At 49.0% G+C, this 23,490-nt stretch overlaps 2 protein-coding genes across 4 annotated transcripts; one reads left to right on the forward strand and one right to left on the reverse strand.

Annotated features, from left to right (window-relative positions):
* Positions 1-3: 3 nt before the first annotated feature.
* On the forward strand, positions 4-17,930 carry map3k21 (mitogen-activated protein kinase kinase kinase 21). Of its 3 annotated transcripts, none has more exons than XM_076158680.1 (11): positions 4-1,736; positions 9,940-10,120; positions 10,212-10,360; positions 10,508-10,683; positions 11,616-11,856; positions 12,073-12,195; positions 12,747-12,842; positions 13,204-13,360; positions 14,187-14,281; positions 14,379-15,224; positions 15,340-17,930. In XM_076158680.1, exons 1-11 carry the CDS (start codon positions 932-934, stop codon positions 15,708-15,710), a joined length of 3,240 nt encoding a protein of 1,079 aa, XP_076014795.1. In that variant the 5' UTR covers positions 4-931; the 3' UTR covers positions 15,711-17,930. The 3 variants fall into 3 exon arrangements, with proteins under 3 accessions (XP_076014795.1, XP_076014787.1, XP_076014804.1); XM_076158672.1 differs by having other exon boundaries at positions 5-1,736; positions 14,376-15,224; XM_076158689.1 differs by lacking the exon at positions 12,747-12,842 and having other exon boundaries at positions 5-1,736; positions 14,376-15,224.
* An 87-nt stretch (positions 17,931-18,017) lies between these two features.
* On the reverse strand, positions 18,018-21,341 carry il22ra2 (interleukin 22 receptor, alpha 2). Its single transcript, XM_076159005.1, has 6 exons — positions 21,170-21,341; positions 20,929-21,043; positions 20,290-20,471; positions 19,944-20,086; positions 19,378-19,535; positions 18,018-18,755 (listed from the first exon to the last, which is right to left on the reverse strand). The coding sequence occupies exons 1-5, from the start codon at positions 21,231-21,233 to the stop codon at positions 19,386-19,388; spliced, it is 654 nt and encodes a 217-aa protein (XP_076015120.1). The 5' UTR covers positions 21,234-21,341; the 3' UTR covers positions 18,018-18,755; positions 19,378-19,385.
* Positions 21,342-23,490: the final 2,149 nt, after the last annotated feature.

Raw genomic sequence — 23,490 nt, forward strand, 5'->3', positions numbered from 1 at the left:
CTCCGTGCAGACTCCGCCGCTGCCTCCGTCTCTGCTGCCGACCACAGCGATGGGGGGTTGTTTTGATTAAAAGCTGACGGGGATTTCCGCCATTCCTGTTCTTTAATTCAGGATGCGCTTTGCGCTTTTGTAACGCCTCGACTGTCGGCTATTGATCCCTATCCAGGAGGAGAGAGAAACGTGGGAATAATCGATTTGAACAACTTTTTCCAACTGCCGTACTAGTCAAGTGCCTGACCTATGCTAAGCTAACCCGTTAGCTGAAAGCCTGGAATTCGGTTTAAATATCTGGGAAAAGTCTCCAAAACCGGCCGGCAAAAGTTTCATTTGGAAACGGTGACTGGATGAGTTTGATACGCGACTCTGCAGCACAAAGTTACGGGCTGAAGTCCCCTTTCTCTGGTCTTGGTCGGGGCAGGTGCACCTCCTGCGGCACCTGCGAAAACTTCGGAGCTCCATCGCTGGGAAGCTAATTTTAGCTTCTTCGCCTTAGCATTCCTCCGGAGCCAGAGACTGAAATGAGGAACAACTTTCACTGCTTTCCTGCGATCGATTCAGGTTTGAATGCATTGACGATCGTTTCTTTTGAACTGTCAGCCCGTAAAGCGGTGACACTAGCAAACAAGTGTTTCTGCTAACTTAGCCTGCGACTTCGCTAGGCTAGGCATTGACCCTCGGACAGTCTGCCGGAGTGGCGACGTGGAAAGAGAGAATCTCTCTCTCTCTCTCCCTCTCTCTCTCCCCTACCCCCCTCCCCCCTACAGGACTTTGGACCCTGTCGTGCTCTACGCGGGGTATTCGTCCCGTTCTCCCAGAGAGTTCTGTGTTTGTGACAGGATGAGCATCTCTCCCACTTTGATGTCACAGTTTTAAAGTTGGCGTTTTGTCGTGAGAGCTCTGCACCCTATGGTGCCGCTACGGCCACCAAGAAATGGATGTCTCGCAGGCCGCTTTCCCAAACGGTGAAGGGCGGCCGAGCGGCGGAGGGACCGGGGAGCATGCCTGGGCAGAGTCTCCCACAGAGTCTCCCACAGTCCGGGCGTGGGCTCACTCTGCCCCGCTGTGCCCCACTCGGTCCCTCTGGACAGCCGCCTATGACTACGATGCCAGCGGCGAGGACGAGCTCAGCCTGCGGCGGGGCGACGTGGTGGAGGTTCTCTCCAAGGACGCTGCGATCTCCGGGGACGAGGGATGGTGGACGGGGAAAATCAACCACCGGGTCGGGATATTCCCCTCCAACTACGTCACCTACCAGCCCGCTATCTACCGTCTCCCCGCTACGGGAGGGTCTATCGGGGTACGGGAGCCGGTCCCGAGTTCGCCCGTTCAGATTGAATTCAATGAACTAGTACTGGAGGAGATTATCGGCGTGGGTGGATTTGGAAAAGTGTACCGGGGCACATGGAAGGATCAAGAGGTCGCCGTGAAAGCGGCTCGACAAGACCCGGACGAGGACATCACAGCTACCTCTGACAGTGTTAAACAAGAGGCCAAACTCTTCTCCATGCTGCAGCACCCAAACATCATCAAACTGGAAGGCGTATGTTTGGAGGAGCCCAACCTGTGCCTGGTCATGGAGTATGCCCGAGGAGGAACCCTCAACCGGGCGCTGACCGGAAGGCGCATCCCTCCTCATATCCTGGTCAACTGGGCCGTGCAGATCGCACGCGGGATGCACTACCTACACGAGGAGGCCGTGGTGCCAATCATCCACCGAGACCTGAAGTCTAGCAACAGTAAGCATCCATCAACAAGTGTGTGTGTGTGTGTGTGTGTGTGTGTGTGTGTGTGTGTGTGTGTGTGTGTGTGTGTGTGTGTGTGTGTGTGTGAGAGAGAGAGAAGGGGGGAGAGAAATAAAGATAAATCATTTAAGTATCTAAGCAGAGCCATGTGGACCTCTGCAGGTTCACACACACACACACACACACACCTGTTGCTTATGCAGTGGGACACTTTATCATCAATAGTCTCAAGTCAAGCCATTTTATATAGTAACAGCACTTGTGTCATGTTGTTGTGCAGTGAGGTGTCTGTATGTTGGAGGAGTTCACATGTAGCCCTGGGGTCCAGCACTGAACTATACTGACTGGTACAACAGTGTGGGGCGGGGGAAAAAGAGATCCGTGTGTCTTAGACTAAGTTTAAGAGGTGTTAAAGTTCTGTGGGTGTATGAAGTGGTGGGGGGTTTCCCTCAAGAGGATGTGAAATAAGGTCGGAGTTTACTCAGCTGGGCGACACACACACACACACACACACACACACACACACACACACACACACACACACACACACACACACACACACACACACACACACACACACACACACACACTCCCCCTCATGCTGAAGTGTTGCTCAAATACAGTCAGTGATTTACTTAATACATAACAAGCACACACAGACAGCCCAAACATCAGGCCATGTGTTTCCACCAACCAGATGTTGTAGAGACTAGAGACTGGTTGGACAGAAGACGAGCTGAGATGAAGCTCTTGTACTTGCGTTATTCTTTAATGCAGGAAGTTGAGTGATTAGAAACCTGTTTCACCACAACAACACCGCCACCGCCACCGCCGCCTCAATCTATAGTCCCTTTCCTGTCCATGTTTGGAGAAGGAAATCAGATAAGCAATCAGCGCTGCATTACTAGAGTGCGTTCTACATTTTAGTAACTCTGTAACGACTGAACTGTTTCCTGCCCTGACAACAAGTCCCCGTCCGTCTGCAGCTCCCAGCTCCCAGACTGAATAATGAATGGACTGGACTTGTTGAGAAACCAAGTGTGAGTCTTACAGTGACTCTACCCTCTTCAACTCAGGTGTGTGTGTGTGTGTGTGTGTGTGTGTGCGTGCTTGTGTGTGTAATATGACTCCAAACACTTTATCTGGTTCCCTGTGAGCAGCCACTCTTATCAGCCCCGGGCCATGTGGGGAACAGGCTCTGGTTTAAAGCTGTGTGTTTGTCTCCAGCTGGGAGGGGGAATGTGTGAATTTGGAGACACAACATAAAAAAAATACACACACACACACACACACACACACACACACCAGGTCGCTTGTGATTACCAGGAGAATACATGTGGATTGGATTTGGGTGAGATAGGCCAAAGAGATATAGAGGCTTCTACAGACAGACTAAGGTAATGCAGGAGGGCAGAAACACACACACACACACACACACACTCTTTCAGCAAGCCAGAGACATTATATAAGACCGAGTCAAGAATCTGGTTAATTATAGGGCAGATGGAGGGAGGATTTAGAGGCTGTTTAGACTGTCACAGCTAATCGGATGTTTGATGAACGTGCATAAACGCCCTCCCCCACGCAGACACAAGTCATTCACTTTACTCCTCCACTTCACTCTGACCCAAAGAGAGAGAAGAGGGGGAATTTAAATACAAGCTAAGGTTCATTTCAGCCAATTTCAGCAGATTTAGTTTCTTAATTATTGTTGTTTTGTTTCTACGTAGTTGTGGCATCGCTGCATAGAAGCCCAACATTAAGCTGCTAACTCTGCTAAGTGTTGTTTGCAGTAGTAATGTTTATTATAGTTGCAGGCGGTTGGTTGATTGCTGTGGGGTCTAGAGAGTCTGAGCGTCTGCAGTCTCACCCAAACAAAGAGCATGACAGGCGTATGTATGTATTTGCTTTGAACCCCGGGCAGTGAGTTCACAAAATACTGTCTCCACACACACAGGAGGAACCCTGGGGAGCGCTGGGCTGCTTTCCCACTGAATGTTACAATAATCCATCTCAGAGAGGTTGTTGCTAGTTTGCGCCTGTTGTGTGTGTGTGTGTGTGTGTGTGTGTGTGTGTCTCAGAGGTCTAAGTGTGTAAGCCAGTCTATCAGGACAGAAAAGGACGGGGAAATGGGCATTATTGTTAGGGGGAGGGGCTACAGAGCAAAGAGTTTGTTGCACGTATTGAATGTTTGATTTGAGTGTGTATATTTAGTGTAACTGGATGTGTGTGTGGAGGCTCCGTTTCATCATATTGTCAAGATGTTCACTCCTGGATTGTGTTTCTTCTCGGGGTAAACCAGGACAGCAACACGTTACACACACACACACACACACACACACACACACACACACACACACACACACACACACACACACACACACACACACAGGTAGAAAAACACCCAAACTTCTCCACCTTCACTCAGCCGGTCGGTTATCAGCTCAGAGTGTTCACACACACACACACACACACACACATACACACATGCTTCCACGCAGACAAACATGCAGCTATTTGATCAATGATTAGCCTGTAAAGTAATATGTTGGAAGTCAGCAAGATTTGTCCAATCTCTTTTGTGTTTTTCAACCTAATCTGTAAAATCCCAGCCTGCAGGGAGGAATGTTGCTAATGAGGGATAAAAGCTTAACATACGTTTGCACAATGGACTGGTCAAGCAGCGGTTGCTAGGCTACTGTGGCTAGAAGAATGGCTAGGACTCGGAGGGTCTCAAAGCCCTCGTTTTGTTTTGTTCCGTTCATATTTAATCTCCCAGAGAGCTGCCGTACTCTTTTATTGCCACAAACTGAGGGGGTTTCCCTTCTTGCTTCATTATTTTGCTCCTTACCTTCCCTCATCTATCCTTTATGCTCCTCTTGATCCCTTTTTCTTGTCTACTTTTTTTAGATTTAACTTTTCTCCCACTTCATTCCCCGCTCCTTCCTTCCCTTCCCTCTATCCTTCCCTAGATGGATTCCTTACTATCGTTCCCTCGCCCCTCAGCTGCTTCTCCGCACAGATTCAAACTCAGGTTTTATCGATAGAGCACAAGATAAGAACAACCAACCAGACTGAAACTTGGCCCTGAGCCATCTTGCATAACCCACATTAAGTTCAGAGTTTCATGTCTTGGTGTGAGTGATAGTATGCCAGGAATGTGTGTGTGCCTGTGTGCTTGAATGCCACCGTCCCACTGAAACCCATGGAGTTCCGTTTGGAGCGTGTGCAACAGCATTCCCCCATCAATCTGAAGCTATTGTTAGACTACATCACGCTGTCTCTGTGTTGTCCTCCCTCTCTGTGTTGCTTCACACACCCGTCACTCTTTAGATCGGCCAGTGCCTGTGAGTTTCTGTGTCTTTTAGATCAGAACAGAAAATAAACACAACTTTTGTGGAAAGTGGAGAACAAATCAAGGCCTCTGGGGTTAAACTGAGCAGCCGAGTGTGTGATGGAACCATTCACACAAACACACTGACAGCACATCCATGTGCACCTGCAGGGTTTAACACACATTCAGGACCATGTGCCAATCATGGGGTTAATGTGGGTTGTAAATAAGCAAGGGTGTGGTAATGAGTCAGAATCTCAGCCAGTGACATTCCTCATTACGATCATTTGGCAGACGCTTTTATCCAAAGTGACTTACATTACATTATATTACCACCCTTCGCAGAGGGGGGAGCAATTGAGGGTTCGGTGCCTTGCTCAGGGGCACCTCGGCAGGGACTGGAACCGGCAACCCTCCGGTTCTTAAGCGGAAGCTCTACCCACTCGACTACTGCCTCCCTCCTCCTCTCATAATGAACATCTGTGCCAGTTACACACAGTTACACACAGTTACATACGGAGACCAAACAGACAAATGTTCAATTAATGAGTAGAAACCACATGTAGCTAGATAAAGCTATGAACTGCCAAACTAAGTAGAGAGTAAAGCGAGGCGTCTGATTGGCTCACCCGCTTGTGTCCACACGATGAGCCGGCGTCTCCATTTTTGTGGGTTGAAAACAGCGCTTTAGTGTGGATGGGACAGGAGCCCGGTGCAGCAACAGATGCAGTCTGAGTGCCTTAGATAGAAGAACAAACACACAGAGCAAACCATGGTGTTGAGTTAACAAGCAAGCTGGGCCACCGCCTCAAACAGCAGAGACATACACAGACCTGGCTCAGTATCACTTCATATTGGGTTTATAAACATTCAATATTGCCAGAGGATTGAATAATATCAGGATGCATATGTTTGGCCCATAGAATAATTAGTTTTTACTTATAATGAAGTGAGTTAAAGCAAAGGACCGGTCAGTAGAACAAAGCTCTCATGCAGGATCTTGATTGTCTCATTTTCCCTGCGTCTTTCCTTTCTCTTCCTGTTCTGCTGGACTGAGTGGAATCTAACAGGCAAAGTTACCAAAGCTTGACTAGGTGTCGCAGGGCAACTTTTCTCTGGCTTCCCCACAATTACCCCTGGTGACACACAGACAGTTACTGCCTGTCTCTCTGTGTGAGCAGAGAATGGGCAGAGGGGAGAGAGGAGGAGTGGAGATGCTTTCACTGTGTTTTTTATGACCTCTCCCTGACTGCACCTATTGTTGCCGAGCAGGGTGAAAAGGAGAAGGGCCAACAGCTGAGGAGAGCGGCCCTCTGATTCAACCGAGCCTTCCCCCCGTTCCCCCGCGCCGCAGATAGACGCTAATACAGCAAACGCTACCGGCCGCACACTTTCAACATTTGCTGTGTTTTAATGATCCCAGTTTGGATGAATTTTAGCTTAAACAGACACAAACTAGAGGAGGAAGAGAGCGGACAAAGAGCAAGTGGCCCGGAGAGACGTGGCCATGATAGATGGATGTGGACGGCCATTAGCCCTGATCCTTTTCCCATCAAGCAGAATGCCTGGGGGCACTCTCATTTCCACTGGGTGAGACAGAGCAGTCGGGGAATGTAAGCTGCCTTGTTTCTGCTTACTACAGGAAGCCCCCTTGCTCCCACTCCATTGGATTAGTGTGTTGGCACAGCTAGCAAAATACTGCCACGTCAAGTTAGCCGCCTGTGCTCACAACACTTTCACAGCAACCGTGATGCACCTCTGCTGCCGTTCAGCACTCAAACATAAACAAGGCCTCACATTTAGATTGAACATGGACAGCCTGTAGAATAAAAGCTCATTAGCAGCAGTTTACTTTACCAACAGATACTTTTTCTACTAATGCAGCATGAAGAACACTGTTATCAGATTGGGACCAGTTTGTTTGCAGATTGACATCAGACTGTAGCTCTTGTGAATGTATGTAATGTATATGTATGTAATGTAATCAGAATACTTCAGTAAAATGTGTAAAAGCCTTTTATTCCTATGGAAATGTGGTAAACTGCAGAGAAGACTTTGGTATCTTCTTAAGCCAGATCAGCCAAGCAAACATCTTATGGATTAAAGTTTCTTTGTGAATTGATGCCTCAGTGGTGTGAGGAGCTGCAGCTGCCTCAGATGGGCATGAAGGTGAACTCTGTCTCTGTGGTTTGAGGAGGGAGCAGTCAGTCATGTTTGTACCTGGAGGGGGAGAAGGCCATGGGAAGAAGCGTGGGACCTGCTTTGAAGGCAGCAGCAGCAGCAGCAGCAGCAGCTCGGCTTCTGATCTTCCCACTGCTCCACCACCAGACTGGAGATCCACTGCTGGAAATGAAGCGGGGGGTCGGGCCCAGGGTGGGGTCCGCCTGGGAGGCATAGGCATCTCCAATTGCTTTGCACTGTTGTCTGCTCCAGAACAAGAGTAAGATCATGTGGGCTGAGGGGAAGCAGCAGTGAAAACACCCCCGAGTGTGTGAGTGTGTAGTTTATCTTGATAGGTTTGCAGGAGAATGTAATAGATCAAATAATGAGTACTTAAAGGTCAGCTCTATTGTCTGAGAGACATCAGCGCAGTGGCAGCAGAATAATAATAATAATAATAACATAAGGCTACAACAGCCCACATAACAATACACAAGACTGAAGGTTATTATAGTCCAAAACATCTACAGGAGTGTGTGTGGGTCCTTTAACACAGTCTGGACCTGGTTACATGTGTGTTGATCTCTCAGATGCCTCGTGCTCAGTAGGTCATGCAGTGTGTAGCTAGGCAAATCAACAACCCATTATCATTACACCCTGACTGAATACTTTAAGTTTATCATCCGTCTCCTATTCAAAACCTGTTTGAATGGGCCCTGGAAATGAGCCTGTGAGCTCAGACGGTCTGGATGAAGGTCTGCATCAGCATCCAGATGTAGGCGCTTGTAGCAAACGTTTAATCAGACTGATTACATTTCACACGTTCTGGTTGCTCTATGGCACCTCTGCTCATCGTGTAGGCAAATGAAAGTGCTGCTAATATGATCTGCTGGAGTCTAAAGCTGTCTTTATGACATCAAAGGCAGGAGGCTCAGCTTACACAGGAGCTCCATGGGAATCACTACCTGTGCTCTTCTGCCCCCACACCACTTTGGAGATACAGGGGGGCTTAAGGGGGCTTAAGGGGGTTTAGCCAATCTGTAGAGCTGAACTACAACTTTAGACTTTCTAACATACTGAACCCATAAATTGACTAATTACAAAAACAAACCTAGAAGAAGATAAAGCGTCCGTCACTGACTTAGTTTAGATGCTGAGATCACGTAGAATCAACTGTGAGGAGTCTAAACACACACACTCTGTGATGTTAGGTGCTGTTGCTTGAACATGAGAGAATTGGTGGAACACTTAACAAATGGCACGACATGAGCGTCTCCGGTTTAAAGGTGTCGCAGCATAACGTCAGCACGGAGTCACGCAGACCGGCTCGGCCTTTTATCAGAGATTTCTAGAGGGCTGACATCCAAGCATCTGGCATGATATCCTATAGGCCAATCAACACAAACCCTCTGTCCTCCTAGGTTGTGTAACTAACCCACCACCAGTCATTATAAACCTACAGAGCCTGCTGGGAGGAATCTATGGAATCACCCAGAGAGAACTTGACAACAGGAAGTAGGAGTATATCATTGGTCTAGTGAAACCTGTTTGTAATGGAATGCCTATTGTTGCAGCCTGCGTAGTGGATCCCCTCAGAGCCCCGGGCTGGGAACGGCACCAAAACCCAGGTTATTAGTCAAGACCCAAAGGAGTCGCACCAGGGTTAATGTAGCAGCTGAGATCCTCTCCCTTTAGCTCCCTCTGACAGGTGGATCCTCTCTAGACCTGTGAAATACCTACAGAGCCCCACATACATGAAGCCTCGGCCCCCCCGCACTGTGACACCAATGGGTCCAAAGAAAACCTCTGTAAAACCTCTGACCCTGGTGTCCTTCACAGCAATCCACCTTTAGACGGCAGGTTTGGTCCAGCTTTGATGACTGATGACTTATTACTTAGACTTAGACTTATCTGTAAGTGGTCACAGATAGTATGAATTGAAGAAAAGGGTTTTGGTGTGTTTGTGTGTGTGTGTTTTTTAGCATGTTTTGGTTTTCATGCTGCGGTGGAGGACGAAGTCCAAGGTCACTGGTTGATGACACAGACACACACACAGAGACACGTTGACCTGCACTTCAGTAGGCAACACAACTACAAAACAACATATTCCTCTCTGACCTAAAAGAGCTTAAACAGATTCTCTCACATTTGATGAAGAGAAGTGGACACATGAAATCTGTGTGTGGAGCGGTGAGCTTGTGTGGACTGGTCCTGGTTACTAAACCCCACATTCTGTCCTCACAGAGCCTGTGAGAGAGACGGACGTGGATGTAAGTCTGGTTCTTTTCTTTAGCACTGTTGTCTCTGGACTTCACACGTTAGCGGGCCGTGTCAGAGCTCTGGGCCGGGTGTCGGGTTACGGGCAGGTTTGTAGGCTCGGGCTGCTTTAATGTGTTAAACAGTTTTAGGACCTGAGGACAGGAGCTTTGTGAGGCTGTCAACCTCCTGTTTCTACAGTAATAAATGAGCTGCATACCGCTGATGGCCTGTTCCATATCCTCTATCACCTCCTCACCTTCACTCTCTGGATCTCTCTTTCACTCGTCTCTCTTTCCCCTCACATCTGTCACTTTCACCCCATCTTTCCACTTTTCCTTCTTCTTCACTCCTCACCTATCACACTGGGATGTCACCTCATTATTGTCCATCTTCTCATCTGTCTTCCTCTCCCCTCTAACGCCTCCCCGTCTCTCTCCCTTTCAGTTTTATTACACGAAAAGATTGAGAACGACGACATCGGGAGGAAGACCTTGAAGATCACCGACTTCGGCCTGGCCAGGGAGTGGCACAAAACCACTAAGATGTCTGCAGCAGGCACCTACTCCTGGATGGCACCCGAGGTCATCAAGTCCTCCCTCTTCTCCAAAGGCAGCGACGTCTGGAGGTACGACCACGCACCACCGCACGTTTACTAACTCATCTCAAAGACTGCTCCTCTCTCAGACTGCAAACTTTGTGTGCGGTGTTCCCTTCAGTTACGGTGTGTTGCTGTGGGAGTTGCTGACAGGCGAGGTGCCATATCGCGGGATAGACGGCCTGGCTGTTGCTTACGGTGTCGCCGTCAATAAGTTGACCCTGCCAATCCCCTCAACCTGCCCCGAACCCTTCGCCAAGCTCATGGAAGGTAAATGAAGCCATTGCTCAAAGCAGCTCTTACATGTCTCAGTGTCTCAGCTGTCACATTGTGTGCATTGTTTACCTTTATGTTGAGCACTTGTTTGCTGGTTCTCTTTGTTTTGAATTGATGCAACCCCGTGTTGTGCTTTTCCAGAGTGTTGGGACCAGGACCCACACGTGCGTCCCTCCTTCTCCTGCATCCTGGAGCAACTGTCGGCCATCGAGGAGGCGGTGATGGCCACCATGCCCCAGGACTCCTTCCACAGCATGCAGGACGACTGGCGTGTGGAGATCCAGGAGATGTTTGATGAGCTCAGGACCAAAGAGAAGGTCAGTCAGAGGGATACAAATACACACAATCATACCTTACACACACACACATGCACCACCTTAGACTTTGTTCTGATTTGATGGATTAGGCTAAATCAGTTTGAAAGCTTTTGTATTTCTTGTGACTAAGAGTGGAGGAGCTGATCAGGCGTTTAACTAAATGAGCTGTTATTTTGGCGGGTACTTCCCCTTGTTAAGACCTTAATCTGCTTCCTGTGTAAGTCATCCACTGCTGGCTTAAAGAGGCGGGTTAATGAGTGCTTGTAGAGAGAGAGAGCAGGATCAGTGTGTAAAGCTCTGAATCAATGAAGGACACAGAGATCGGTGCAGTATTCACTAGGAGACGAGAAAGAGAAAACCTGGCTGAACCAAACGGCCCAGCTGCTGATGGACCTTAACCATTATGTTAATAGATAGAGACACTCCCTTAACATTTTAAAGTATGAATGGTGGCACTAAGGAGGAGATGAGCCCCAGTCAGGGTTGTGCAGCAGCCAGAACTAACAATGACTGACACCATACTAACAACTACAGGTACTAACTTGTACTAAAGGCGGTTGCTCTGCTGTGTGGAGACCTAGAGCTGGAGGATCTGCTGTTACTTTCCCAGGCCGGTTTGTGTAAACGACTGGTTGATTGAGCCACTAAACCTGCAGATTTCCTGTAAACAGCCTCCAGTAATCTGCTCCGAGGTGGGCGGCTGAAGGAGCAAAGCAGTTTAATGGAAGTGATCCAGGGAGGATTATCATCACTCAGCTGAGAGCAATTAAAGAGGAAAAAGACTGAGACGTTTAGCTTTGTAACGCTGACTTTAACTTTGTGCTGAGGAGATTATTGCAGCGATAAAGCCGTTATATAGTTTGTCCTTTGTTAAGAATAGAGTAATGATGTTCCCATCCATCTAAGCGCTCTCACCTGCTGGCTTCCCTCAGGAGCTGCGTTCCCGGGAAGAGGAGCTGACGCGGGCCGCCCTCCAGCAGAAGTCCCAGGAGGAGCTGCTGAAGCGGCGGGAGCAGCAGCTGGCTGAGCGGGAGATCAACGTGCTGGAGAGGGAGCTCAATATCCTGATCTTCCAGCTCAACAAAGACAAGCCCAATGTGAAGAAGAGGAAAGGCAAGTTCAAGCGCTCCCGCCTGAAGCTGAAGGACGGGAACCGCATCAGCCTGCCCTCAGGTGAGCGTGACTGAACTCATGAGCTCCTAATAACACAGAGGAAGTCTGTTCATTAGTTTATACTTTGAAAAGATCAGAGTCAGGACTTAGGGTCAAAGTTCAGCTCCATGTGAGATCTCAGGATCAGACGTTTAGATGTTTTCCATACGTTTCCCTTTAGATACAGCTAATGGTTGTGGTTTGAGTTCTCACCGTCTTGGTTCTGTTCACCTCCAGACTTCCAGCATAAGATCACAGTGCAGGCGTCTCCCTCCATGGACAAGAGGCGGAGCCTGCACAGCACAAGCTCCTCCCCTCCCAGCAGTCCCACACTCATCCCGCGTCTACGGGCGATTCAGCGTAAGTTCCTCTTTCTCTCTCGGTCCAGCTCAGAGGCCTGACATCATCGTCCTCTGGCTCCGCAGCCGCTCGAGTGTGTCTCTTGGCACGGACGATGTCAAATCTGCTCATCTGCAAACAAAATGCTTGTGAACAATGGTGTCAGCTGGCTGTGAACCCGGGCGCTCATGGGAGCAGAGTGTCATTCACAGTGGCGAGTGCCACGGCGTGAACAGCAGCTCAGAGCGGCGGCGGCGGCGGCGGGCAGCCTGCCACCTGTTTCAACACTCTGATCATGTTGTTGGTCACATACCCACGCCCACGCAGGAATGAATACCTCCAGCATGTAAGGAGGGGAGAACAAGCAAGAGGGAGAACATAGAGGCTGACAGGGGCGCTGGGCTCGTTCAGATTAGACACCAGAACATTAGGATTCAAAAACAGAGACTTTATTTCTATAGATTGATTTGAGTGCATTCATGTAAACGTTCTGTTCTACAGCAGTGACGGACGCTTTGCATGCTGGGTAGAGGTAACGTGTGTGTGCGTGTGTGTTTGTTTCCTGTTCTCAGTTCCGTCTCGTACACAGAGGCACAGTTTCTATGTTTACCAACAGGAAGTCGATCTGACGAGCGAACATGCAGACCACTCTGGGTTCAGGAGGAAAGGCAAGCTATGTGCTACCCAGATGCATTATGGGTGTGGCCTCGGACTCTCTGGCTAACAGTCCCCTGGGTTCTAACGATCAGCTAACTTAATGATGAGGAGGGTTTGAGTGTTTGGTGTGTGTGTGTGTGTGTGTGTGTGTGTGTGTGTGTGTGTGTAACGGTAAGTGATGAGAAGGTGAAGTGTTCCTGAATCCTCACTCAGGTGTAAAGTAAGGAGGAAGATCAGACAGGGTCTTCCTCTCTGGGCTCTAACAGGTGGAATCATTTGGTTGATGATCGTACTAACATGTCCCTTAACTCACCGTCCAGCAGCCACATTTGCTGGTTTCCGTAGTAACACCGGAGGTCAATGTGTTCACAGTCACCCAGGACGAGAGCAACCGCACGTGGGGCCGCAGCAGCAGCACCCCCTACAGGCCGGAGGAGTTTGATGACGTGAAGAAGGGCATCAAGAAGAAAGGACGGACCTGGGGACCAAGCTCAGTGCAGAGCAAGGACAGGCCGAACGCTGCTGAGAGGTACACACACACACACACACACACACACACACACACACACACACAGCAAGGACAGGCCCAACGCTGCTGAGAGGTACACACACACACACACACACACACACACACACACACAGCAAGGACAGGCCCAACGCTGCTGAGAGGTACACACACACACACACACACACACACACACACACACACACACACACACACACACACACACACACACACACACACACACACACAGCAAGGACAGGCCCAACGCTGCTGAGAGGTACACACACACACACACACACACACACACACACAGCAAGGACAGGCCCAACGCTGCTGAGAGGTACACACACACACACACACATACACACACACACACACAGCAAGGACAGGCCCAACGCTGCTGAGAGGTACACACACACACACACACACAGCAAGGACAGGCCCAACGCTGCTGAGAGGTACACACACACACACACACACACACACACACACACACACACACACACACACACACACACACAGCAAGGACAGGCCCAACGCTGCTGAGAGGTACACACACACACACACACACACACAGCAAGGACAGGCCCAACGCTGCTGAGAGGTACACACACACACACACACACACACACACACACACACAGCAAGGACAGGCCTAATGCTGCTGAGAGGTACACACACACACACACACACACACACACACACACACACAGCAAGGACAGGCCCAACGCTGCTGAGAGGTACACACACACACACACACACACACACACACACACACAGCAAGGACAGGCCCAATGCTGCTGAGAGGTACACACACACTCATTCAGCCTGTTGTCTTGTCTCTTGTCAGAGTGCGGCCCCTCTCAGATGGCAGCAACCCCTGGTCCACCAGCCTGGTCAAGTCCCAGAAGTCTGTCCCTCTAGCTGCTCTGTTTGCTGAACAAGGTGAGAGAGAGTCTGTCCACCTGTTCAGGTGAAGATCAATCATCTCTCTACACTCAGACTCATCCCGTACCCCTTCTTCTTCTCTGGTGTCCAGCAGGGGGCGGTAAAGACGAGGCCTTCCCTCAGGACGGCTCTGACAGCAGCAGCTCCAAACCAAAGCAGCTCAAGTTCCCCAACCAGGTGTACATCGATCTACCTCTGTGGAGGGACGAGCCGCCGCCTCAGAGCCCCGCCGGGCACTGTGGGCCGGGCGAGGGCGGGGTCGGGGGCACGGGTCAGGGCGGGCCGGCCGAGTCCCCGGAGGACCCCTACACCACCACCTCCACCTCCTCCACCTCCACCACCCCGCAGCTCACCCCCACCAACAGCCTCAAGAGGGCGTCGACTCGCCGCAGGACGGACTCGGTGCTGTACGGCTGCGGCTCGTTGTTGGCTTCGGTCGTCCTGGGCTACGACCTGAGGGAGGCGCTCAAGAACACCGCCCCCGGCGAGGACGGCGAGCCCCAGCGGGACGAGAAAGAGAAGAAGAAGAAGGAAGGCTTGTTCCAGCGCGCCACCCGTTTCCGCCGCAGCACCTCGCCGCCGTGCAGCAAACCCCGCAAGGACGAGCCGTCGCCAAACCACGCCTCCACCCAGGCCGTCAATCTCATCTCCATGTCGGCCATCGTGGAATGCAACTCCACCAAGTGCCTTCTACAGTCTGAGGCCGAGGTGTCGGACTCCAGCCCCGCCAAGGACGAGCGCGTCGCCGCCGCCAACCACACGGAGACGTCCAGGCCCGGCCCGCCGCCGTCCGCAGAGGTCCCCAACAACAAGACCCCCAACAAGACCCCTAAAACACAGAACCAGAGCCCAGCACAAACCCAAAACCAGGCTCCGGAACAGAACCACCACAACACAGGAACACGCCTACGCAGGAAGAAGTACAACGGCAACCACAACAGTGAGTACGGCACAACAACCAGGGGGGGAGGGGCTTAAGCCGAGTCACAAACAGGGGTCAGACGGAAACATTTGAAAGGTTTGAGTTTGAGTGTAAATGTGTGTGTCCTCTGCAGCTAACGGCCCCCCGGCCCTGCCCCCTCCGGCCTCGCACCAGAAGAAGCCGGAGAAGGAGAAGAACGGCACGTCGCAGAAGTCGGAGGCGTTCTCCAGGCCGCGGCCCGTCTCCTTCCGGGCCAAACCTCACGCCTGGGCGCTGCTGCGGGGACGCAACAAGAGCTACTCCCTGGGTCACTACTCTGGAGAGAAGGCGGCTCAGAACCTCAGCGTGGTGCTGAGCGGCGAGGTGGGCGTGGCCGTGGGCTGCTCCCTGCTGGACATGGACACGGAGGGCCAGAAACGAGACTGCACCGTGCCGCTCTGCCGCATCCAGAGCTCGCCGGGGCGGACGTCCATGTTCGAGCTGGAGAAGGAGTTCCTCTCTTAGGAGCCGCCAGCGCCAGGAGGGGGGGGAGAGGGGAGAGGGGAGAGGGGAGACGGTCTGAGGGTGGGAGGGTCGGAGCCCATCCTGTATGTTCTGAGGTGTCCCAGGACCTACAGGTCTCTGGAGGTCAAACACCAGGCTGCCTTTCCCTGTGTGAGCTTCAGAGTCTGAGAGAATCACTGTGACACACACACACACACACGTCCCGTAGACGCACACCCTCATCTGAAAGTATCAAAACGTTTCCCTGAGGCTCCGCCCATCTGCCTTGCTCCAGAACACCCCTCTCTCTCTCTCTCTCTCTCTCTCTCTCTCTCTCTCTCTCTCTCTCTCTCTCTCTCTCTCTCTGACTCCATGGTTCTGGCCTCTCTCCCCTGCTCTCTTCCTCTCCCTCTCCCTCTCTCGTTCTGTCAGTGCAGCTAAACGTTGACCGCTGCTGCAGCTCTCGCAACACAATACCCTCATCTTTTTATTTATATATATATTTTTATAGGTAATTTAATATGAAGAGACTTGACCGTACTGTAGTGAGCAGCAGAGCGAACATTCCGGCTCGGCTTTTCCAAGCCCAGCGACCGCGCTTTTAGATTTTTCTTTTCTTTTTTGACTTGAGAATAATAATGTACCCTTAAGATGTTGACGACTTCTGTGTAAATATTCCCTGATCTTCTCTGGGCTCGGTGCCGGGACGCAAACGTTTCCCCTCAGCCAGCCGGAGGATCGACGAGGCGCAGGTAGAGAAACACTGGAAGTACCAATAAAAATCTTGGATCCAAATTTGAACGACCGTCACTGGTGTTAAGGATGAGGTCACGTGTTGCTAATATGGACTTTTAAGATTATTTATAGAGACGTTTTTTTTAGTTAATATGTGCATTTCCTGTTTGGAGGCTCCAGCTGCCGGCGAGGCGTCGCTTCAACCGCCAGGTTCATGAATTTACACGCCCGTTAACTTACAGTGGACAGTCTGGACGTGCGTTGACCCCAGAGGTCAGGGGTCACACATGAAAGGATCCACGCCACAAACACAGAAATATTTATTTGAGTGGAAGTTTGTGGATGTATTATTTCTATTTGTTCACTTTTGTAACCCAAGCAGTTTCCTTTTCTTTTTGTTTTGTTATTTTTTACATTGTCCTCAACCCGACAGCGCAGCTCGGACACCTGGCGTCATGAAGCTGGCGGAGGTTTGGAGGAATCTGAGGGTGGAAACAGGGTCAAGACGCGTCGCGGTTCATTCTCCCACTGCGTTAGAGACAGATTCTCTCCAGGTCCGCGTGAGCCGGAGGAGACGAGGAGACGAGTGGGTAGCTCCTCGGTGTAAATACAAAGAAGGCTGGATGATAAAACTTGAACAAAAATGGGCCGCGGTCCATTCTGAATAGTTGACTGATGCTTTGTTTTCTCCCTTACTGCTTTATTAGACTTTGACTTTAGTAGAGAATTTTAAAATGTGTCCCAGCTCTGAGGGACGGACAGGAGGGGACAGGACAGGACAGACAGACAGGACAGGACAGGGGCCCTTTGGAATAACAAAGTCCCAGAATGTGTAAATATAAGTTTGACTCCTGCTCTTTTCTCACTGTGGCCTCCTGTGATTACTTAGAAAGTGCTTTGTCCCATTTTATGACCACTGACTCCTATTGGACCTGTTCCAACCTAAAGGCCCTAAACGCATCGCCCAGTCGTAAAAAGATGCAGTTTGTTCAGGTTACCCATGAATTTTTACACTTTTATACGCGTATTTGAAGGGGATCTGTCAAATCCAACGGCACAAAATGAAACGTTGGCTCAAGCTATCGAGGTTGGTGTTTACATGAAGAAAGGAACATTCCATTTTTACAAACTGCATCAGTCATTTTGGTATGGACTATGTTATGGTGCGTTAAGGCTACTTACTGGCTGCGGGACCAAATTCAACACAAAGGCCTTTGTGTTTGGGACCAAAACCACTAAATATGACCAGCTGCTAGTGTCAGAAAGACTTCCAGATGTTTGCCTCCTGATCAAACATCAGGGCGTCTCGATGAAAGCAACACTTCCTCTAAAAACACTACAGAAGACATTTTTGTGAACGCTACACTGATTCAGATGAACAAAGGGGGATGTAGTTGTGTCAGATTTAGCTTCAGTGAATGTTATTATTACAGTATTGGTTATTTCTTGCCTGATTGATCAAGAGTATCAAGTTTATAAATATTTCAAATAAAGTCTAAATCAAGACCAATGTTGCCTTTTTGTTTTTGTTGGTGTTTGAGCTGCATTTTTCAAAATAAAAGCACATTTAAAGCTGATTTTTGAAGAAGCTGCAGAACAGAATCATCGTTTCTCCTCGTTTGATTCTTGTGGATTTTATTTAAACCTTCAGAATGACAAAGTGTCTCAGGTGCAAATATGCAAATGAGCTGTCAATCAATTTAGTTTGATCAAATGTAGGCTCAGAGACTATACCGGTCCAGAGAGCCGCACACACACACACACTTCACCCGTCTGATAACTCATTTAGTTGTCACAGAAGATTAACTTGAACAAATTACACTCAGGTCATTTTATTAGGTACACTTGAACAATGGAGACCTCTGAAGCTGCTGATGATGTTGTGTGTGTCTGACCCCCGTGTGTGTGTATGTGTGTGTGATTTGGTTGGATCACATATTAGAAACACTTCACACAGGCGGTCTGACACACCATCAACTCAAACTGAACTTTATCAGCTTCCTTTGATAGAAAAACCTGAATATACAAAGTTTAACAGCCTAACGACCTCAAAACAGAACATTCATAAAAACCGTACAGGTCCACACCAAATTAGAGTGTATAATCTTTACATTGATATTACATTGTGTGTGTTCGTGTGTGTGCGTGTGTTCGTGTGTTCGTGTGTTCGTGTGTGTTCGTGTGTGTGTGTGTGTGTGTGTGTTCATGCTTGATGGCGGCGGCCCTGGAGGTAGAGATGGCTTCTGACTGAAGTGATGCAGACATGATGAGGTTGAACGTACACCAGTGCAAATCCAGCCAATCAGTGTTGTGATTGTCAACAACGTTTGTCTGAAGAAAAGAGAGAAGATGAAGATGAGAAGAGGAGGAGAAGAAGAAGAAGAAGAAGAAGAAGCCGTCTGATTAATGGAGTCGTAGCCACACTAGCTGTTGATCTAAAAATAGTGAGCAGGGCGGAGTGAGCTCAGGTGATTATCGTCCTCATGCTGCTTAGATTTCTCCTCCAGGAGTTTCACCCCCTCCACACACACCCACACACACACACACTCTCTCTCTCTCCGTCTCACCCCCGCAGGCCAGCTTGTTATGTGACAGCTGATACTCTACGGCTCATTTTGTAATCTTTTGTTACAGCACAGGTTACCTTTCACTCGCTAGTGATACTGTCCACCTCACACACACACACACACACACACACACGCACACACACACACACACACACACACCCCTCTGGTTCAACAAGTGCTTGAAACTACACAGTTACAAAGTCCACAGTAGTTTCTCCTGAACAGAGTAAAAAGGGATTAAACGGTTAAAGAGCTCAGGGTGGAGAAAAGTTCAGTTTGGTTTTGTTGTTGGTTGAAACCTTTTTTGTGGATTTTCAAGCTTTTAGACCAAAAGAGGAAGAGAGGACTGAATAAAGAAAAGAGGAGCGAAGCAGCAAACTTCATACCTGTGAGCTCAGAGTGTTTTGACACATTGGATGGAGCTGCGGTCGCTGCTCTTGGCCTGTAGGGGGATGACGGTCTGGACCTGCAGGCAGTACTGGGCCCGACGCCTCACCTTGTCCAGGAGCAGCTTCTTTGTGGACCAGCCAATCTCGTGCACCTCCTGAGGGACGCATGAGGACAAGCATGAGGACAAGCAGGAAGACAAGCATGAGGACAACACACACACACACACACACACACACACACACACACACACACACACACACACACACACACACACACACACACACACACACACACACACACACACACACACACACACACACACACAACAATCCAAATTGATCCTCATGTTGTCCAGCAGCATCATGGTCATGGGCCGCAGAATGACTCATTTTGTTGTATTTGGCACCACCGTGTGGCCGTTTAACAAAGTACATCACCTTCTGACTCGACCTTTGACAGAACTTCTACAGCCATGCAATTATAAAATTCATGAACTGAGGCACAAAGTACAGAATTCACTGTACTGTCCTCATTGTGTGTGTGTGTGTGTGTGTGTGTTTACCTCCTCTCCACTGGTGTGTATGAGGTAGATGTTGAAGAGCAGCTTGTTGTGCATCTTCTGGGGCAGCTGGTGGGACCGCTTCACACGGACCACGATCCCGTGCCTCGTCACGTTCAGCTTCAGCCCAGGAGTGCTGAGGGTGGCTGCAGAGAGGAGAGAGAGAGAAACTACGTCACGAGAGGATGAGTGTGTGTGTGTGTGTGTGTGTGTGTTTAAACAATAACCCCCTCAAATGTCCCCGCACTTTGGTATTTGCGTATTCTTCTTTGTGTAGCCAAATTAGTTTGGGGAAGCGCCAAATAAAGAGGATGCAGAGGTGTGTGTGTGTGGGTGTGTGAGTCCTTACTGTCCCAGCGGGGGCTGAATCTGGGTGAAAGGGTCCAGGCTGATTTACTGGAGGGCAAAGAGGAAGCGTGCACTTTAGCGTAGTACCACTCTCTGGGTTCAGAGGTCAATCCGCTGAGGTCACAGCGGCTCTCCTGGATCCCCTGACATTTCACCACATCCTGCCACTCTGGCTCTCCATAACTGAACACACACACACACACACACACACACACAATGCATGATGAATGTCTGTCTTTTCAGTCTGTACTCACTTGGACGCTGGTATTCAGGTTTAAACTGCATCGATTCTTTGTTGTTGCTTTGTGTTTTCATATTTCATCTCTTCATCTTTTAGTTTCAAGTGTAAACCAAATTATTACCAAGGAAAAAATTTAATATTTCTGTGATACTTTATGAAACAACAGCAAAAAGAAAACGTGTTTGTCTGTTTGTGTTTAAATCTTTGGAACATAAATAGATTCATCCTAATAAAAGCAGCAGATAAGCAAAGTTTCCTAAACTCAAAGTGACCAACCACCAAACAGGAAATTTGACCGATGGCTGATAAGATTTTGATCAATCACTGATTTTGTCCTCTGTGAATCCTGTGATTGACAGATGAACTGTTTTGGCGCCGGTGCAGTTTTCTTGTACTCACATCTTCCACTGCACGTAGTACAGCAGCGCCGTGCCGTTTGAGGCCGGAGTCCAGAGCACAACGTTCCTGTAGTCCACAGACTCGAACCGCACGTGAGCGGGCCGAGGCAGAACCACTGCAGAGGAGAGGAGGGAGACTATTGATTATCAATTAAGTGTTAGAAATGTACAGGACGGAGCCCATCAGACACACACACATACACACACACACACACACAGAGTTGAGTTTGAAGCGTTGGTACCTTGGGTGGTGAGACAGGCACACAGGCTCCCCAGCAGGGCGGCCTGGAGCAGCAGACAGGTCATGGCGCGGATGCTGTTGGATGCTGGAGGAGGATCAGGTCGACACACAGGCAAACACACCGGACTGAAGTGAGAGCGGAGGCCCGGGCGACTTATAGGCTGGCCGGCACTTCCTCCTTTCTCCTCTGCCATAACGCTCCCATGTTTGTTTGTTTTTTGAGTGTAGTCATTATGTACATTTCCTTTTTTGGGCACTTAAAACGGAAAAAGGACTTCACCTATTGTCCCCTTGACTGACTGCTGTGCCATCTGTTTATATAGGCCACACACACACACACACACACACACCTACCTTTAGTAAGAAAGCCAGATAAACTCTAAATCAATAAGCCTGAATATTAAACATCAACAATCAGGACGGTTCTGTTTGCATATTCTTTCTAAATAAACCTGTTCAGAATGACTTTGTTATCTTCATGGTTACACTTAAATACTCCAGATTAAAGGCTCAGGCTCTAATCTGGAGTATTGATCTCCACTGGGACTTAAACACATTCACTTGTCTTCAGTCACAGCGTAGCGTGACTCTACATGTTCACTGCAGTTTACTGGAAACACTCCTCACTTTACAGGAAATGACGGTGTTACAGGTGTGTGTGCGTGTGCACGTGTGTGTGTGTGTCATCTGATTAACCTCTATTCTCTTACTTCCATGTTTCCACTTCATGATTGTTTGTTTTTACGTTGTCACGATGAATAAGCAAAAACTATAAACTTCTATTCCAGTCCAGACAAACAAACAATCAGAGTCTGACTCGTAAACAAACACATGGAGCTCCCTGAACTTCTAGACTGAACCTGACGGGGCCCTTTAACGCTGCCCAGGGGGACGCCACGAGACGCAACACTGATGAAACCCAGCAAAATTCCGATATTGAGCAAGTTTCAGTTTTTTTCATTTCAAACTAGTGTTGAGAAATATGTTTAGTTGATTGCCAAACGCAGCTGAAGAGCACAAAATGCAACTTCCTTCCTTTTGGAGATCAAACGATGAACAAGCAAACGTGTGCAGTGGGTTCTTCTGTGACTTCCCTGACTTGGCGGCCTGCTGGTGAAGCGGTTAGACGCTTTGCTTCACTCAAAAGGTTCTTGACTCGGCTTTAAATTTGAGCGCGTTTTATTATCGTCAATGACAATTTGGGTGAAATGAGGCTCGATCAGGTCAAACGTTTCTTCTCCAGACGGCTTTGGGGAACCTGAGGAAACGCCACTGCCAATCTGTCTGTTGGTGTAACTGGAAGGAACAGCTGTGCTGCCTCCCACACACACCGCCGGTAAAGAGGAAGGAAACCAAAGTTTACCAGCAAACATCTATGTAAACAGGCATAGAGACACACCGAGGTCTCCCTTCCCTCATTTAGAGGAGGAACATCATGGAAGGCTTCAAATGTCATGAGGCAGCGTGAGCGGCGGCCGAGCCTTCGCTACAATCACACAGCAATAAACTAGAGTCAAATACCAACTTCCTCTGCTTAATGGACGATCACACAACACCCGGCGGAACATACAGAGCCGCCTGGATGCTCTTATTTGGGCATCAGGTTACTGCGACGACCGGCTTCAAGTCCATCGAACCACAACGCTTCTCTTTTTACAACATCAAAGCTAGGAATCCCCCAGACTGACAGGAAATTAATCAATTAGAAACTCTAAGGACGAGCGACGGAGATTTTGCCCCAGCAAGCTTCTATTGATTAAAGGATTAATCAATTACTTCAAAATAAAAGCGGCTTGGTCCAAAGGCAAAAATGGCCCTGAAATGGACCGACACACACGGACACACGGACACACACACACACACACAAACACACACACACACGATTAAAGGATTAATCCATTACTTCAAAATAAAAGCGGCTTGGTCTGTGATGAAAATGCTCACAATTTAGCAGCAAAAAGGCAAAAATGGCCCTGAAATGTGGCAGGAAATGGAGCGGCTTGGCATGAAACATGGAGCTGAAAGAGTTTGTGGTCATTTTCAAACATAATTTAGACAATTGAACATAAATACATGTACATAAAGTGTCTTTATTCATTGATTGCTCAGTAGGAAGTGGAGTCCCAGCACACAGGTCAGCAGACTCAGTAACACAACATCACATCAGTGTAGCTACATGATAAACACATGTAGTCGTCCTCATCCTTCCCTCTCTGCCTCTCTTACAGAACAGTTAAGGAGCCATAAAACTAAACGCTGACCTTCAACCATTGTCGTCACACCTGACAAACAAACAAGCAAGCAGGAGAGCAGATCTCTGCT

The sequence above is a fragment of the Genypterus blacodes genome, unplaced genomic scaffold, assembly GCF_046128005.1.
Source record: "Genypterus blacodes isolate CSIRO-AG114 ecotype Tasmania unplaced genomic scaffold, CSIRO-AGI_Gbla_v1 ptg000010l_1, whole genome shotgun sequence".
Lineage (NCBI taxonomy): Eukaryota > Metazoa > Chordata > Actinopteri > Ophidiiformes > Ophidiidae > Genypterus > Genypterus blacodes.